This window comes from Sceloporus occidentalis, unplaced genomic scaffold, assembly GCF_023333645.1.
Source record: "Sceloporus occidentalis isolate IW3139 unplaced genomic scaffold, rSceOcc1.0.p SCAF_29, whole genome shotgun sequence".
Classification (NCBI taxonomy): Eukaryota; Metazoa; Chordata; class Lepidosauria; order Squamata; family Phrynosomatidae; genus Sceloporus; species Sceloporus occidentalis.
Window position 1 is genome coordinate 11,718,879 of NW_028317009.1, and position 17,888 is coordinate 11,736,766.

General features: G+C 51.6%; 1 protein-coding gene across 4 annotated transcripts; it reads left to right on the top strand.

The window, feature by feature from the left end:
• LOC149299378 (protein NDRG4-B) lies at positions 1 to 15,596 on the top strand. Of its 4 annotated transcripts, XM_089486524.1 has the most exons (17): positions 1 to 37; positions 1,800 to 1,891; positions 2,835 to 2,879; positions 6,757 to 6,862; positions 6,949 to 7,069; positions 7,142 to 7,204; positions 7,298 to 7,358; positions 7,623 to 7,709; positions 8,524 to 8,580; positions 10,430 to 10,533; positions 10,621 to 10,677; positions 10,816 to 10,867; positions 11,172 to 11,219; positions 13,474 to 13,509; positions 13,941 to 13,992; positions 14,684 to 14,722; positions 15,442 to 15,596. In XM_089486524.1, the coding sequence occupies exons 1-17, from the start codon at positions 1 to 3 to the stop codon at positions 15,594 to 15,596; spliced, it is 1,212 nt and encodes a 403-aa protein (XP_089342650.1). The 4 variants fall into 4 exon arrangements, with proteins under 4 accessions (XP_089342650.1, XP_089342651.1, XP_089342652.1 ...); XM_089486525.1 differs by lacking the exon at positions 14,684 to 14,722; XM_089486526.1 differs by lacking the exons at positions 1 to 37; positions 1,800 to 1,891; positions 2,835 to 2,879 and adding an exon at positions 5,357 to 5,377.
• The last annotated feature ends 2,292 nt before the right edge of the window (positions 15,597 to 17,888 follow it).

Sequence of the window (17,888 nt, forward strand, 5' to 3'; positions counted from 1 at the left end):
ATGAAGCTCCTGGGCCATAAGCTAGAACTTTGGGCAGGTAACGGGCTGCGTGAATGAGTCACCTTGTGTGCGTGTTTACCGGGGCAGTGTCCGCGCCTCCGTGCCGTTACCGTGATAAGTGCCGTTACCGTGATAAGTGCCCTCGCATGCAAGATCAGTGACGGATGATGATAGATTCCCGATAAACGCGTCTCGGATGAGAAATCAGCCCCGTGCCTCACTCTCCGATCAGCTGTGCCATCAGCAAAGGCTTGTCTCTGCCCCAGGCACCTCCTCGTATTGGCCATTTCACCTCATGGTGCAAGACCTTGATCTGTCTGGCATGACATGGCTGGGGTTGTTTGTCGTCATAGCTTTGTAAGGGGCTCATTTTCCTTTAAGCAGTGGCCGAGAGTTTGGTTAACGTTGGCTACGTTAGTTTGCAGTGTCATCCTCCTGGTGGGCTGGTCAGTACTCGTGCTATGTTGGCTTGCTGGATCATCCTGCTGGTGGGACGATCTGTGCTTGTGCTACGTTGGCTTGCAGGATACAATTCTCCTGGAGGGACGGTTGGTGCTCATGCTATGTTGGCTCGCAGGGGGGCATCTTTTTGGTGTGTCGGTCTGTGCTCTGCTACGTTGGTTTCTAGGGTGTCATCCTGCTGGTGGGATGGTCAGTGCTCATGCTACATTGGCTTGCAGGGGGCCATCCTTCTGATTTGACGGTCGGTGCTTGTGCTGCTTTGGTTTCTAGGGTACCTTCTTGCTGGTGGGACAGTTGGGGCTCATGCAATGTTGACTTGCAGGGTCCTTCTGCTGATGGGATGGTTGGTGTTCGTGCTACGTTGGCTTGCAGGGTCTTCCTGCTGGTGGGATGGTCAGTTCTCGTGCTACATTGGCTTGCAGGGTCATCCTGCTGGTGGGACGGTTGGTGCTCATGCTATGTTGGCTTGCGGGGTGCCATTCTCCTGGTTTGCAGGGTGTCTTCCTGCTGGTGGGATGGTTGGGGCTCGGGCTATGTTGGCTTGCAGGGTGCCATCCTCCTGGTGGGACGGTTGGTGCTCATGCTATGTTGGCTTGCAGGGAGGGCATTCTCCTGGTTTGAGGGTCGCTGCTCTTGTTGGTCTCTAGGGTATCTTCCTGATGGTGTTTGTGCTATTTTGGTTTGCAGGGTGTTTTCCTGCTGGTGGGACGTTTGGGGCTTATGCTATGTTGGCTTGTAGGGTCATCCCTCTGGAGGAACAGTTGGAGCTTGTGCTATGTTGGTTTGCAGGGTACCATCCTGCTGGTGGGGCAGTTGCTGCTCGTGCTATGTTGGTTTGCAGGGTGCAATTCTCCTCATCCTCCACACTCCTTAGATATGAACCCAACCTCATCCTTTACTCCTCATCAGACAGAAACCCAACCTCTTGATCTACTCCTCCTTACACAGGAACCCAAGCTCATCCTCCACTCATCCTCCTGTGCACCTCAAAGAGAAATCCAACCTCAGCCTCTACTCCTTCTGCTCCACACAAGAACCCAACCTCTTTCTCCAGTCTTCCTCAGACAGGAACCCAAACCCATCTTCCACTCCTCCTCAGAGAGGAATCCAACCTCAGCCACTACTTCTCACACAGGAACCCAACCTCTTCCTCCACTCTTGCTCAGACAGGAACCCAACCTCACCGTTCACTGCTTCTCAGATAATAATCCAACCTTGTCCTCTACTCCTCCTCAGCCAGGAATCCAGCCGCATTCTCCACTTCTTAGCCTTTCTGTGATAGTGTGATTGTGCGCAGTTTTATTGTGATCTATACCTTATTGCTGTTCTTTGTACAGGTCTGCTGCTGCCTGAGGTCAGTTTATCCGGTATGAGTGAACTTCGATTTCCCGAGGAGAAGCCTCTTTTAAGAGGACAGGATACTGAGATGGTGAGTATGTGCTACAGGTTGTTTCAGCTGCTCTGGTTTAACACGCCTGCTTTTTCGTGATGGTGCCTGATGAAGACCTTATTGTAGAGAGTTGAAACGGTAGTTCTTCAGGCTTCTCTATGCATTACTAATAGATATCACAGTGTGTGACTGTGAAGTGTGATTGTCCCCTGACGTATGTGTGTCACTGTGAAGTGTGAGTGTCCCCTGATGTATGTGTGTCACTGTGAAGTGTGACTGTCCCCTGATGTATGTGTGTCACTGTGAAGTGTGACTGTCCCCTGATGTATGTGTGTCACTGTGAAGTGTGACTGTCCCCTGATGTATGTGTGTCACTGTGAAGTGTGACTGTCCCCTGATGTACGTGTGTCACTGTGAAGTGTGACTGTCCCCTGATGTATGTGTCACTGTGGAGTGTGACTGTCCCCTGATGTATGTGTGTCACTGTGGAGTGTGACTGTCCCCTGATCTATGTGTGTCACTGTGGAGTGTGACTGCCCCCTGGTGTATGCGTGTGACTGTGAAGTGTGACTGCCCCCTGCTGGATGTGTTTGACTCTGGAGTGTGACTGCCCCCTTGTGTATATGTATGACTGTGTAGTGAGACTGTCCCCTGTTGTGTGTGTGACCATGGAGCGTGACTGCTCCCTGGCCTTTGTTAATGTGGAGCGTGACTGTTCCCAGGTGTGTGTTACTGTGGAGGGCGACTGCTCCCTGGTGTGTATGACTTTGGAATTTGACTGCTCCCTGGCATGTGTGACTGCTGCCTGGTGTGTGACTGCTCTCTCCCTGGGGTGTGTGACTGCTCCCTGGCATGTGTGACTGCTCCCTGGCATTTATCTGTTTATTAGAGGACAGTTACATGCAAGGTCATCGGGTCCCGGCACGCGGTGCGGTTTGTTCAGCCCGTCGGTGGTTACATGAGGTTTGTGTCTGTGTTTCAGGAATCTGCGGATACTTTTCTATCTGCCACTGACACCGACTGGAAGGTAATGGGCTGTGGGGGTAGTTACTTTACATTTATTTATAAAGCGCCGGCAGATTCTGCAGCGCTGTTACAGTCAGTAGAACAATAACCCACACAATAACCCACACAATAACCCACACAATAACCCGTACAATAACACGTACAATAACCTATACAATAACACATACAATAACCCGCACAATAACCCACACAATAACCAGTGGCGTCTCCAGCTTTCATATTTAGGGGGGGCACATGGGGGGCCAGGAACCAAAGTATGGGGGCCAATTATAAAACGGTACATATACACTATATATATATATATATATATATATATATATATATATACACACACACGTTAGGCAGTTATTTCTCATTCTTTAATATTAGCCCCTGCTGATGACAATATATAGAAATATTACACCCTGCTTCTGATATATATTAATATTAACCCCTGCTGCGGATATATATTGATATTAGCCCCTGCTGCGGATATATACTTATATTATACCCTGCTGCCGATATACATAAAAATTATACCCTGCTGCCGATATATATTAATATTTGACTCTGCTACCAGTATATATTAATATTAGCCCCTACTGCCAATATATATTATTAGTCCCTGCAGCCAATATATATATAAACTTAGCCCCTGCAGCCAATATATATTAATATTAGCCCCTGCTGCCGATATATATATAAATACTAGACCCTGCTGCCAATATGAATATAAATACTAGACCCTGCTGCCAATTAATATTAATATTAGCCCCTGCTGCCAATATATGTTAATATCTCCCTCTCCCTCCCAAACTATCCTAACTACCCCCTCTCCCTCCCAATCTATCCTAACTACCCCCTCTCCCTCCCAATCTATCCTATCTACCCCCTCTCTCCCTCCCAATGTATCCCTATCTACCTCTTCTCACTTCCTATCTACCTCTTTTCACTCTCTAACCCCCTCCTAACTTTCTACCCTCCTCCCCCCCCTTTGAAGTTCACTTACCTTGGGCTTGTAGAAGTCCAGCGGCGGAATCGCGAGGTCTCTGTCTTCCTGGTTCTGCCGCAGTGTGCGCGGCTTCATTGCTGAGCGCCGGATATGACATCATATACCGGCGCTCGGCTTGAAATGCCGGCACTGCGACCAAGGCAGAGGCCTCGCGGTCGCGGAAAAGAGTGAGAGGCGCCGAACGGTCGCTGAGAACTTATTCCTCAGCGACCGCTCGGCGCCTCTCTCTCTCTCCTCCGGATCTATTAAAAAAAAAAAAAAAAAAAAGACGGCGTTTCAATTGGGGGGGCACACCGGGGGGCACAGCATGATTTAGGGGGGGCCATGGCCCCCTCTGGCCCCCCCCTGCCGACGCCACTGACAATAACCCGTACAATAACCTATGCAATAACCCATACAATAACACGCACAATAACCTATGCAATAACCCATACAATAACACGCACAATAACCCATAGAATAACCCGTACAATAACACACACAATAACCCGTACAATAACCCATACAATAACCTATACAATAACCCATACAATAACCTATACAATAACCCACAGAATAACCCGTACAATAACACACACAATAACCCATACAATAACCTGTACAATAACCCATACAATAACCTATACAATATCCCACACAATAACCCATACAATAACCTATACAATAACACATACAATAACCTATACAATAACCCATAGAATAAACTGTACAATAACACACACAATAACCCATAGAATAACCCATACAATAACCTATACAATAACCCACACAATAACCCGTACAATAACACATACAATAACCTGCACAATAACCCATACAATAACCTATACAATAACCCGTACGATAACCCGCAAGATAACCCGCACGATAACCCGTACAATAACCCGCACGATAACACATACAATAACACATACAATAACCCATACAATAACACGCACAATAACCCGCACAATAACCCGCACAATAACCCGTACAATAACCCGTACAATAACCCATACAATAACCCATACAATAACCCATACAATAACAAACTGGTGCAAAAGAGAAGAGGCTCTTGCGATTTTACAATCTAAGGAGAAGAGGGAGATTGGGGATTAGGCTGTGGGGTATTTATCAGGATTGAGGATTGGGCCCCGTTGGGTAATTATCAGGATTAAGGATTGGGCTGCATGGGGCTAGGTTACTGTGCAGACTATGCATGCGTGTATTGATCTGGGGACATGTGTCGTTGCCGTGGCGGTGCGCACTCCACATTCTGGCTGTATTGATTTGTGTGATAGGGTAGGAGCAGGGGGTGGGTACATGGCCGCTCAGCCTATCACAGCATTGCAGTCTCTGCAGTAAAAGGAGGGAGGGGTGGAGGAGGGTGGTCTTGCTGCCCGCACAGCTGCATGTGCCTCTGCCTGCGTCCCTCCGCCTGCATCTCTCCATCGCTCTCCCTGCCGTCCAGCACAACACTCTGATTCAGCGACTGCTCTGTGGTCAGGATGCCGGAGCGCTGGGATGGGGTGAGTAACGTCCTGGCGTGTAGCGTGTGCTGATCACGCGTGCCATCTATGTAAGAAGAAGGTGTGATTTGCCCCGTGGCTGCGCTGCTGGGTGTCGCTGAAAGTGAAAATCCCTTTCCTCCCCCGGAGCTGCCGCGCTGCGCCTGTCTGCGGGGCTCACGTTGGGAGCGTCGCCAGCAGCCCAAGGTCACAGGGAACGTCGCAGCTCCAGGCAGATGCGGGGAGGACGCGGTGCATGGCGATATGTCATAAAATGATGCTCTGCAGAGTATCTGTAGGATTAAGCGATGCTCTGCAGAGAACCCCTGTCTATTAGATAAAGCGACGCTCTGCATAGAACCCCTCTCTATAAGATAAAGCGACGCTCTGCAGAGAACCCCTCTCTATAAGATAAAGCGACGCTCTGCAGACTACCCGTACCTGCGACGTAAGGCAATGCTCTACAGATCAACCAAGACCATTCCAACCATGAGACATGACCGGCCTGCGCCGCGTCTCTGCGCGTCTCTGCTAGAATGGAGCGGAAAGTGTTAATGCAGAGCAGCATTAGGACGCAATCCCAATAGGTGCAACGCTCTGCGCTCGTGGGTTAGAAAGGGGGAATTTGTTTTAGTGTAAAGGAGGAAGGCTTGTGTCCGGAGCTTTGAGCTGATGCTCTGCAGTACCGGAGTCCGTGAGGGATCGGATGCTCTGCATTTTATTATAGGAGGGATTAGCGTGATGCTCTGCAGCCTGGCAGTGAGGGGAGGGGGGTGCGATGCTCTGCCGGTTCCAGTGGCCCTGTATGTGGCTGTAACCTTGAGAAGGACACAGGCGAGGGGTGGCAGCCAGTGCTCAGGGTGTGATACCGCAGGGTGTGATGAGACCATTCGGGGGCCCTGGAATCTGCGAGACACAGATGCCCCAAGGGCTGTGCAGGTGTGGGGTATGTGCGCTCGCCTCCAACCCCCGGCACAACTGGACCCCGCCGAGCTAATGAAAGCGGGGCAATGCGGCTCATGAAATGCCCCGGCATGCGGCCCCCCGGCATGCGCCCCCCCCCCCCGGCATGCGGCCCCCCGGCATGCGCCCCCCCCGGCATGCAGCACCACATTTATTAATGGTTTCTTGAACCCGTGTATTTATTGCCCTGGCAGGGGGTAGATCGGGGCTCAGATAGCAGAGCGAGGGCTTTGCAGCTGCCTGAAAAGATTATATTATGGGGTAAAAACTGCAGCCGGAGTAAAACCAGTCAACAGGCCGATATTTATGGAAAGGTGTAAAATAATTGCGGCAGATACACTTTTTTCTCCCCGGGGCGGCTCTGTATGTTGGGCGTGTGAACGCACACGCGTGTGCCGTGTTCTCTGTGCACTGACTGCGTGTCCCGTTTGCGGTAGGAACATGACATTGAGACCTCGTACGGGATGTTACATGTTGTCATCCGTGGAACCCCGAAGGGGAATCGCCCTGCGATACTCACGTACCACGACGTGGGGCTGAATCGTAAGTACAGGGTGACGCGCCAGGGCAGTTGGGGCAGTTTGGGGCAGTTTCCCGCCCGGCCCTGGCTCACTGCTCTCTTCTTGCAGATAAACTTTGCTTCAACACATTCTTCAACTATGAAGACATGCAGGAAATAACCAAGCATTTTGTGGTGTGCCACGTGGATGCCCCGGGGCAGCAGATGGGGGCCTCCCAGTTCCCGCAGGGGTAAGTAGAGTACTGCGCTGAGCACACTTTGGGCAGTTTTATCGCGGCCGCTCCTGACAGCCTCTCTCCTAGGTACCAGTACCCAACGATGGAGCAGCTGGCGGCCATGTTACCCAGCGTGATGCAGCATTTCGGGTGAGACACGTCCCTGCGCATGTACAGTGCCGTGCACCTGCGGTGGTGGGGATTGGGGAGTAGCGCAGAGCCTGACACGCGTGTGTTTTGCAGGTTTCAGAGCATCATCGGCATCGGTGTTGGAGCGGGAGCGTACGTTCTGGCCAAGTTTGCTGTAAGTGTCCGGCGGTGAGGGTGTGCGGCTGCGTGGAGGTATACCATCAGTGCAGATCAGTTAGCGGTAATGAATGTGCGAGCGCTTGCCAGTTTAGATCCACGAGCGCCCCGGTCTCGTGAACAACCTGGCCTCTTCCTGCCGTGTCATGGCTGCCGGTGGCCACTGTCCACGCGAATGCCGGTTGCCACTGTGCGGTGGCGGCCGGTTTGCGGGCCGTGTCTGCTTTACGCAGCACTCTGACCTGTGGCTCTCCGTCCGCAGCTGATATTCCCGGAGTCGGTCGAAGGTCTGGTTCTCATCAATATTGATCCCAATGGGAAGGGCTGGATCGACTGGGCAGCCTCTAAGGTATTGGGGCAGAGTCTTAATGAGGGCTAAATGAGCGTGGGGTGGGGCAGTGGGAGGGCTAAATGAGCGTGGGGTGGGGCAGTGGGAGGGGTAAATGAGTGTAGGATGGGGCAGTGGGAGGGGTAAATGAGTCTGGGGTGGGCCAGTGGGATGGGTAAATGAGTGATGTGTAAGGCAGTGGGAGGGGTAAAGGAGTCTGGGGTGGGGCAGTGGGAGGGGTAAATAAGTGTAGGATGGGGCAGTGGGAGGGGTAAATGAGTCTGGGGTGGGCCAGTGGGATGGGTAAATGAGTGATGTGTAAGGCAGTGGGAGGGGTAAAGGAGTCTGGGGTGGGGCAGTGGGAGGGGTAAATAAGTGTAGGATGGGGCAGTGGGAGGGGTAAATGAGTCTGGGGTGGGCCAGTGGGATGGGTAAATGAGTGATGTGTAAGGCAGTGGGAGGGGTAAAGGAGTCTGGGGTGGGGCAGTGGGAGGGGTAAATGAGTCTGGGGTGGGCCAGTGGGATGGGTAAATGAGTGATGTGTAAGGCAGTGGGAGGGGTAAAGGAGTCTGGGGTGGGGCAGTGGGAGGGGTAAATGAGTCTGGGGTGGGCCAGTGGGATGGGTAAATGAGTGATGTGTAAGGCAGTGGGAGGGGTAAAGGAGTCTGGGGTGGGGCAGTGGGAGGGGTAAATGAGTCTGGGGTGGGCCAGTGGGATGGGTAAATGAGTGATGTGTAAGGCAGTGGGAGGGGTAAAGGAGTCTGGGGTGGGGCAGTGGGAGGGGTAAAGGGGTCTGGGGTTGATGTCCTTTTTAAATGTTATTCTTTGTATTCAGCTCTCTGGACTCACCAGCTCCCTGCCAGACACCATATTGTCCCATCTCTTCAGCCAGGTACAAAATGACAATCGTCTTGGACGTGGTCTGTGTGTGGCTGCGACGTGGTCTGTGTGCGTGTGGCTGCGACGTGGTCTGTGTGTGTGTGGCTGCGACGTGGTCTGTGTGCGTGTGGATGAGACGTGGTCTGTGTGTGGATGAGACGTGTGGATGCGACGTGGTCTGCGTGTGTATGGATGAGACGTGGTCTGTGTGTGGCTGCGACGTGGTCTATGTGTGGATGAGACGTGGTCTGTGTGCGTGTGGCTGCGACGTGGTCTGTGTGTGGCTGCGACGTGGTCTGTGTGCGTGTGGATGAGATGTGGTCTGTGTGGATGAGACGTGGTCTGTGTGCGTGTGGCTGCAACGTGGTCTGTGTGTGGCTGCGACGTGGTCTGTGTGCGTGTGGATGAGACGTGGTCTGTGTGTGGCTGCGACGTGGTCTGTGTGCGTGTGGATGAGACGTGGTCTGTGTGCGTGTGGCTGCGACGTGGTCTGTGTGCGTGTGGCTGCGACGTGGTCTGTGTGCGTGTGGATGAGACGTGGTCTGTGTGCGTGTGGCTGCGACGTGGTCTGTGTGCGTGTGGCTGCGACGTGGTCTGTGTGCGTGTGGATGAGACGTGGTCTGTGTGCGTGTGGATGAGACGTGGTCTGCGTGTGGATGAGACTTGGTCTGTGTGCGTGTGGCTGCGACGTGGTCTGTGTGCGTGTGGCTGCGACGTGGTCTGTGTGCGTGTGGATGAGACGTGGTCTGTGTGCGTGTGGATGAGACGTGGTCTGTGTGCGTGTGGATGAGACGTGGTCTGCGTGTGGATGAGACTTGGTCTGTGTGTGGATGCGACGTGGTCTGTTTTGAGCTGCGACGTGGTCTGTGTGCGTGTGGATGAGACGTGGTCTGTGTGCGTGTGGATGAGATGTGTGCGTGTGGATGAGACGTGGTCTGTGTGCGTGTGGCTGCGACGTGGTCTGTGTGCGTGTGGATGAGACGTGGTCTGTGTGCGTGTGGATGAGACGTGGTCTGCGTGTGGATGCGACGTGGTCTGTTTTGAGCTGCGACGTGGTCTGTGTGCGTGTGGCTGCGACGTGGTCTGTGTGCGTGTGGATGAGACGTGGTCTGTGTGCGTGTGGATGAGACGTGGTCTGTGTGCGTGTGGATGAGACGTGGTCTGCGTGTGGATGAGACTTGGTCTGTGTGTGGATGCGACGTGGTCTGTTTTGAGCTGCGACGTGGTGAAATTGTTTGTGGCTTGAAGATCATATAGCTGAATGTGGACAATATTTCAATACTTTGTAGATTCGAGATAATAATTCAGCAGAATAACAGGGTATCCGTAGGGAGTAGCCCCAGGGTATCCGTAGGGAGTAGCCCCAGGGCATCCGTAGGGAGTAGCCCCAGGGTATCCGTAGGGAGTAGCCCCAGGGCATCCGTAGGGAGTAGCCCCAGGGTATCCGTAGGGAGTAGCCCCAGGGTATCCGTAGGGAGTAGCCCCAGGGCATCCGTAGGGAGTAGCCCCAGGGCATCCGTAGGGAGTAGCCCCAGGGCGTGTCAGTAGGGAGTAGCCCCAGGGCGTGTCAGTAGGGTGTAGCCCCAGGGCGTGTCAGTAGGGTGTAGCCCCAGGGCGTGTCAGTAGGGTGTAGCCCCAGGGCGTGTCAGTAGGGTGTAGCCCCAGGGCGTGTCAGTAGGGTGTAGTCCCAGGGTATTGGGAGGGTGTAACCCCAGGGGGTGTTAGTTGGGTGTAGCCTGGGGTGTCGGGAGGGTGTCGCCCCAAGGTGTCAGTAGGGTGTAGTCCCAGGGTATCGGGATGGTGTCGCCCCAGGGTGTCGGGGCAGTTTTATCACGTGGGTGTATTTTTTCGCACACTGTCAGGAGGAGCTGATGAATAACACAGAGCTCGTCCAGAATTACCGCCAGCAGATTGCCAGCTGTGTGAATCACAACAATCTACAGCTCCTGTGGAACATGTACAACAGGTAATTGCGCAGGTTCCCCAGTCTGCCCAGTGACCTCCCATCTGACCTGCTGCCAGCGATACGTTACATTTTCTGTGTCTCCTTCAGTCGGAGAGATCTCGAGATGAACCGGCCCGGCACTGTACCAAACGCCAAAACACTGAGGTGAGTGCCTGCGCATGCGTCTGTCTCTCTGTCAGTCTGTGATGTATCATGCCCCGTCTCCCCACGCCTCTCCGCATTGTACAGCACAAAGTACACCCATTTCTCCTGCACCATCGCTGAGACCTGTGTGTTTCTTAGGGCTCCGGTGATGCTGGTCGTTGGAGATAATTCCCCGGCTGAAGACGGTGTGGTGAGTGGCACTCGCAGTAACGGTCTCCCTCCAGCTGCCCTCTCCTTCCAGAAACTCACACACTGGATTCGGTGGTCTATGCGCTGAGGTCCAAGCTTGGGACGCTCAGCACAGCGCAGGGCGGCAGAACAATGCTATGATTCCCATTTTTCTGGTCCTCTGCCCTTGGTGTCTAGCGGGGGGAGTAGGAAATAACGATGCTGGGATAGGACTAGTACTGGGTGTGTAACGAGTGTGGGATACATACTGAGTATTGTCACTGATTCCACTCATGTGGGCAGCACTCATTCTGTGTGTCTTTCAGGTCGAATGTAACTCCAAACTGGATCCAACAAACACAACGTTCTTGAAGGTATCTGAAGCCTCTAAACCCAGCCTTCATCATCCTCTCCCGCTTTACTCTAAGCCCAGCCTTCATCATCCTCTCCCGCTTTACTCTAAGCCCAGCCTTCATCATCCTCTCCCGCTTTACTCTAAGCCCAGCCTTCATCATCCTCTCCCACTTTACTCTAAACCCAGCCTTCATCATCCTCTCCCGCTTTACTCTAAGCCCAGCCTTCATCATCCTCTCCCACTTTACTCTAAGCCCAGCCTTCATCATCCTCTCCCGCTTTACTCTAAGCCCAGCCTTCATCATCCTCTCCCGCTTTACTCTAAGCCCAGCCTTCATCATCCTCTCCCACTTTACTCTAAACCCAGCCTTCATCATCCTCTCCCGCTTTACTCTAAGCCCAGCCTTCATCATCCTCTCCCACTTTACTCTAAGCCCAGCCTTCATCATCCTCTCCCGCTTTACTCTAAGCCCAGCCTTCATCATCCTCTCCCGCTTTACTCTAAGCCCAGCCTTCATCATCCTCTCCCGCTTTACTCTAAGCCCAGCCTTCATCATCCTCTCCCACTTTACTCTAAACCCAGCCTTCATCATCCTCTCCTGCTTTACTCTAAGCCCAGCCTTCATCATCCTCTCCCGCTTTACTCTAAGCCCAGCCTTCATCATCCTCTCCCGCTTTACTCTAAGCCCAGCCTTCATCATCCTCTCCCGCTTTACTCTAAGCCCAGCCTTCATCATCCTCTCCCACTTTACTCTAAGCCCAGCCTTCAAAATCCTCTCCCACTTTACTCTAAGCCCAGCCTTCATCATCCTCTCCCGCTTTACTCTAAACCCAGCCTTCATCATCCTCTCCCGCTTTACTCTAAGCCCAGCCTTCATCATCCTCTCCCGCTTTACTCTAAGCCCAGCCTTCATCATCCTCTCCCGCTTTACTCTAAGCCCAGCCTTCAAAATCCTCTCCCACTTTACTCTAAGCCCAGCCTTCATCATCCTCTCCCACTTTACTCTAAACCCAGCCTTCAAAATCCTCTCCCACTTTACTCTAAGCCCAGCCTTCATCATCCTCTCCCACTTTACTCTAAGCGCAGCCTTCATCATCCTCTCCCACTTTACTCTAAGCCCAGCCTTCATCATCCTCTCCCACTTTACTCTAAGCCCAGCCTTCATCATCCTCTCCCGCTTTACTCTAAGCCCAGCCTTCATCATCCTCTCCCGCTTTACTCTAAACCCAGCCTTCATCATCCTCTCCCACTTTACTCTAAGCCCAGCCTTCATCATCCTCTCCCGCTTTACTCTAAGCCCAGCCTTCATCATCCTCTCCCGCTTTACTCTAAGCCCAGCCTTCATCATCCTCTCCCGCTTTACTCTAAGCCCAGCCTTCATCATCCTCTCCCGCTTTACTCTAAGCCCAGCCTTCATCATCCTCTCCTGCTTTACTCTAAACCCAGCCTTCATCATCCTCTCCCGCTTTACTCTAAGCCCAGCCTTCATCATCCTCTCCCACTTTACTCTAAGCCCAGCCTTCATCATCCTCTCCCACTTTACTCTAAGCCCAGCCTTCATCATCCTCTCCCACTTTACTCTAAACCCAGCCTTCATCATCCTCTCCCACTTTACTCTAAGCACAGCCTTCATCATCCTCTCCCACTTTACTCTAAGCCCAGCCTTCATCATCCTCTCCCGCTTTACTCTAAGCACAGCCTTCATCATCCTCTCCCGCTTTACTCTAAATCCAGCCTTCATCATCCTCTCCCGCTTTACTCTAAACCCAGCCTTCATCATCCTCTCCCGCTTTACTCTAAGCGCAGCCTTCATCATCCTCTCCCACTTTACTCTAAGCCCAGCCTTCATCATCCTCTCCCACTTTACTCTAAGCCCAGCCTTCATCATCCTCTCCCGCTTTACTCTAAACCCAGCCTTCATCATCCTCTCCCGCTTTACTCTAAGCCCAGCCTTCATCATCCTCTCCCACTTTACTCTAAGCCCAGCCTTCATCATCCTCTCCCACTTTACTCTAAGCCCAGCCTTCATCATCCTCTCCCGCTTTACTCTAAGCCCAGCCTTCATCATCCTCTCCCGCTTTACTCTAAGCCCAGCCTTCATCATCCTCTCCCACTTTACTCTAAACCCAGCCTTCATCATCCTCTCCCACTTTACTCTAAACCCAGCCTTCATCATTCATCTTCAGCCTCGTCTTTACTCTAAGCGCAGCCTCTGCCCTCAGCCTGTCTCCCCCTGTATCCTTTTCTAATGTGCTTCTCTTTCTCCTTTGCAGATGGCCGACTCCGGTGGGCTTCCCCAGGTCACACAGGTAAGCCATCTCTTTAGCGTGTGCATTCTGACACAGCCAGCGCAGGGTCATAGAGTCATGCGCTTGTGTTCTGAGAATGTGAAGCTGGCCATGGTTCTAGTACCGGTGGCTGAAAAGGGCAACTTACACCCTCTGCCTCTCATTGTGTCTGTGGGTTTATTTGCGGCACCGCGCCCCTGTCTCAGTCTCGGTGTGTTAGACGAGTGGGGTAATTAGGGTTAAAACTCCACCAGGCCCACGCAGGCATTCACCGGCCAAGTGAAGTGCCCGGCTCCCGCACAGCATCCCGTGTTGGCGTGTCTTTGCCGGATGGAGGGTAATAAGATGCTGAGCTGCCCCTATGCGTGAAGCGGCAGGGAGGCTTCTGATTGCTGGGATTATTTTATTATCGTTACATCCCGTGAGCCGTGAAATTGTCTTTTATTTTCCAGCCCGGGAAGCTCACGGAAGCCTTTAAGTATTTCCTGCAAGGCATGGGATACAGTAAGTGCCTGCGTGAGTGGGCTGGATAGACTGCTTGTGTGAACGTCTGTCTCTCATCCCTCCCTGTCCCTGTGCCCCCGCGTCTCTGTCCCTGTGCCCCCGCGTCTCTGTCCCTGTGCCCCCGCGTCTCTGTCCCTGTGCCCCCGCGTCTCTGTCCCTGTGCCCCCGCGTCTCTGTGCCCCCGCGTCTCTGTGCCCCCGCGTCCCTGTGCCCCCGCGTCCCTGTGCCCCCGCGTCCCTGTGCCCCCGCGTCCCTGTGCCCCCGCGTCTCTGTCCCTGTGCCCCCGCGTCTCTGTCCCTGTGCCCCCGCGTCTCTGTCCCTGTGCCCCCGCGTCTCTGTGCCCCCGCGTCTCTGTGCCCCCGCGTCTGTCCCTGTGCCCCCGCGTCTCTGTCCCTGTGCCCCCGCGTCTCTGTCCCTGTGCCCCCGCGTCCCTGTCCCTGTGCCCCCGCGTCCCTGTCCCTGTGCCCCCGCGTCTCTGTCCATTACCCCTGCCATCGTCTTCTCTCTGCTCGTGTTTTCTCGCCCTGACGGTCTCGCGCAGGCTCGGTGCTGATTCTCTGGGGGTCTATAGTTGTCTCCCTGGTTCTGTGATGATGCTGTAGATGTCTGTCTCTCTTCGTTATGTGTTATCTCGTTCTCAGCCATCTCTCCCCTTGTCTCTGTCTCCCGTCCCCCTCTCTCTCTCTCCCAGTTGCTTCCCTGAAGGATCGGAGGCAGAGTGCCAGCGCAGGTACCCACGTGCCCCATCACCTGCCCTGCCGTTTGTGTTATGCTCTCTGTGGCCCCAGAAATGTGCATGTCACCCCGTCCTTGTGTTTCACCCACAAACGCAGGGTCTGCTGCAACCACCTCTGCGTATTGCCCCATCTACCTCTTGTACAGTGCTACAGAATATAATGGCGCTATAGAAAAAAATATATGTATATGCAAGGGAACAGGAAGAATGCCCCCCGTGATTCAGGAACGAAGGGTGACAAAGGGTGGCAGGGCCTACGCCACTTTGTGCAGCTCCAGCCATCCAAAATTGGCCAAAATGTACATTAACTGCAAAGTGTTGGGGAGAGGATTACTAAAGCGTTACCCAGAGCATCGTCCCAAGAGCATGGCAATGCAGGCACTCTGTGACGCGGGTTACCACAGGGGGGTAAAGAGCGGCTGGCAGCATTTACCCCACAGAGAAAGGTCAGGGGAGAGTTGGCTTCCATGGCATGTAACACGTGGGAAGATTACCATATTTTAATGGTCGCCAGGCTGGAGCAGCAGCAGGGCGCCCAGCTCCACATCTTCCCCGGTGCATGCTGATGTCTCTGTCCCGGGTGGACGGCGTATCCTGCGGGTGACACGCCGCCCGTGTTTGCAGTCGGGATGGAGGACCTGGACTGGGTTTGGATGTTTTTGCCAAGTGCCACGTAACTTTGAGTTTGACTTTCTGTCCCTCTCTGCCATCAGTGCCGTCGGCCAGCATGACTCGTCTTGCCCGTTCCCGCACGGCATCTCTCACCAGCGCCAGTTCTGTGGATGGAAGCCGTCCCCGGCCCTGCACCCAGTCAGAAAGCAGCGAGGGCATCGGGCAGATGAACCACACCATGGAGGTGTCCTGCTGAGCACTTGGCGCTGGGACCCTGAAGCCACCTCTGCTCTTCTTACCCCGTCATCTCTCGTTCCTTCTCTTCCCGCTTTTGCTTCCTGTTTCCAACTCACTGCACCCCCTTTAAACAGCGTCTGGCGTTTCTGGGGGATCCTGTAATGAGAATGGCTGTGGTTCATTTCACGTCGGGTTCAGTGTTTTAGGGTTCGTTCCCCAGATTGGATGTAAGGGCACCCCCCCCATGTTAGTCGAGGGGGTTGCATAATAACACGAGTATGACCAAGACCAGTAAACCCTGGCAGAGCGTCAGCTCTGCAGACAAGAGGTTATGCTGTTTGATTACGTGGGGGTTAAACAATAGCATTTGTATAGTGTAGGTGAAGCAGGCAGGGAAGGGGTTACTGGAGATGAGACCATGTGAGAGTCATAGTCCGTGTCCTGTCTGCCTCCGCTCCAGCTCAGTGTCTCCGATCCTCCTTACGGATTTATTTGTATTAATACCCACACGTGATACATAGAGAGATCTTCCGTAGCCCATCTCTGTGACCCCACTCCGTGTACTCTGTATGTTTTGGGTTTTTTTGGTGGAATGGAATGGTTCCTGGTTAATCTTTCTCCTGTCTCTGTATGCAGTGATTCTGTAATCATATATAATCTATAGGAATACTCTTTGGTGTGTACATTGTGGTGGTTGATGCTTCTAGTTGCAGTAAAAGCCATCATTACGATATCCCGTGAAGAGATAAGAGAAAAATAAACGTCTCACATCTGCTTGTTTGGCTTCAGACTCGTTACTGAATGCGCTGTGCAGGCTGTGGGGGTTATTTGCAGGAGACCGGATGAGCCGGCGCATGTTACTGACCTGCCGTGACAGCGAACGCCACCCGTTACTTTGTAAATTGCAAATCTATAGAGATAAACACGGAATAAAGAATACTGTTACTACACGTGTTCCAATAAACACGGAATATATAATATTATTACAGCGCGTGTTCCCATAAACACAGAATATATAATATTATTACAGAACATGTTCCCAAAAACACGGAATATATAATAATATTACAGCACGTGTTCCCATAAACATGGAATATATAATAATATTACGTGCGTGTTCCCAAAAACACGGAATATATAATATTATTACAGCGCGTGTTCCCATAAACACGGAATATATAATATTACAGCACGTGTTCCCATAAACCCGGAATATATAATAATATTACGTGCGTGTTCCCAAAAACACGGAATATATAATATTATTACAGCGCGTGTTCCCATAAACACGGAATATATAATATTACAGCACGTGTTCCCATAAACCCGGAATATGTAATATTATTACAGCACGTGTTCCCATAAACACGGAATATATAATATTACAGCACGTGTTCCCATAAACCCGGAATATATAATATTATTACAGCACGTGTTGCCAAAAACACGGAATATATAATAATATTACGTGCGTGTTCCCAAAAACACGGAATATATAATATTACAGCACGTGTTCCCAAAAACACGGAATATATAATATTATTACAGCACGTGTTCCCATAAACCCGGAATATATAATATTATTACAGCACGTGTTCCCATAAACACGGAATATATAATATTACAGCACGTGTTCCCATAAACCCGGAATATGTAATATTATTACAGCACGTGTTCCCATAAACACGGAATATATAATATTACAGCACGTGTTCCCATAAACCCGGAATATATAATATTATTACAGCACGTGTTCCCAAAAACACGAAATATATAATATTACAGCACGTGTTCCTATAAACACGGAATATATAATATTATTACAGCACGTGTTCCCATAAACACGGAATATATAATATTACGCGCGTGTTCCCAAAAACACAGAATATATAATAATATTACAGCACGTGTTCCCATAAACACGGAATATATAATAATATTACAGCACGTGTTCCCAAAAACACGGAATATATAATATTATAGCACGTGTTCCCATAAACATGGAATATATAATAATATTACAGCACGTGTTCCCAAAAACACGGAATATATAATATTACAGAACGTGTTCCCATAAACATGGAATATATAATAATATTACAGCACGTGTTCCCATAAACACGGAATATATAATAATATTACAACACGTGTTCCCATAAACACGGAATATATAATAATATTACAGCACGTGTTCCCATAACCACGGAACATATAATAATATTACACGCATGTTCCCAAAAACACAGAATATATAATAATATTACAGCACACGGGAACACGCGCGTAATATTATTATATATTCCATGTTTAT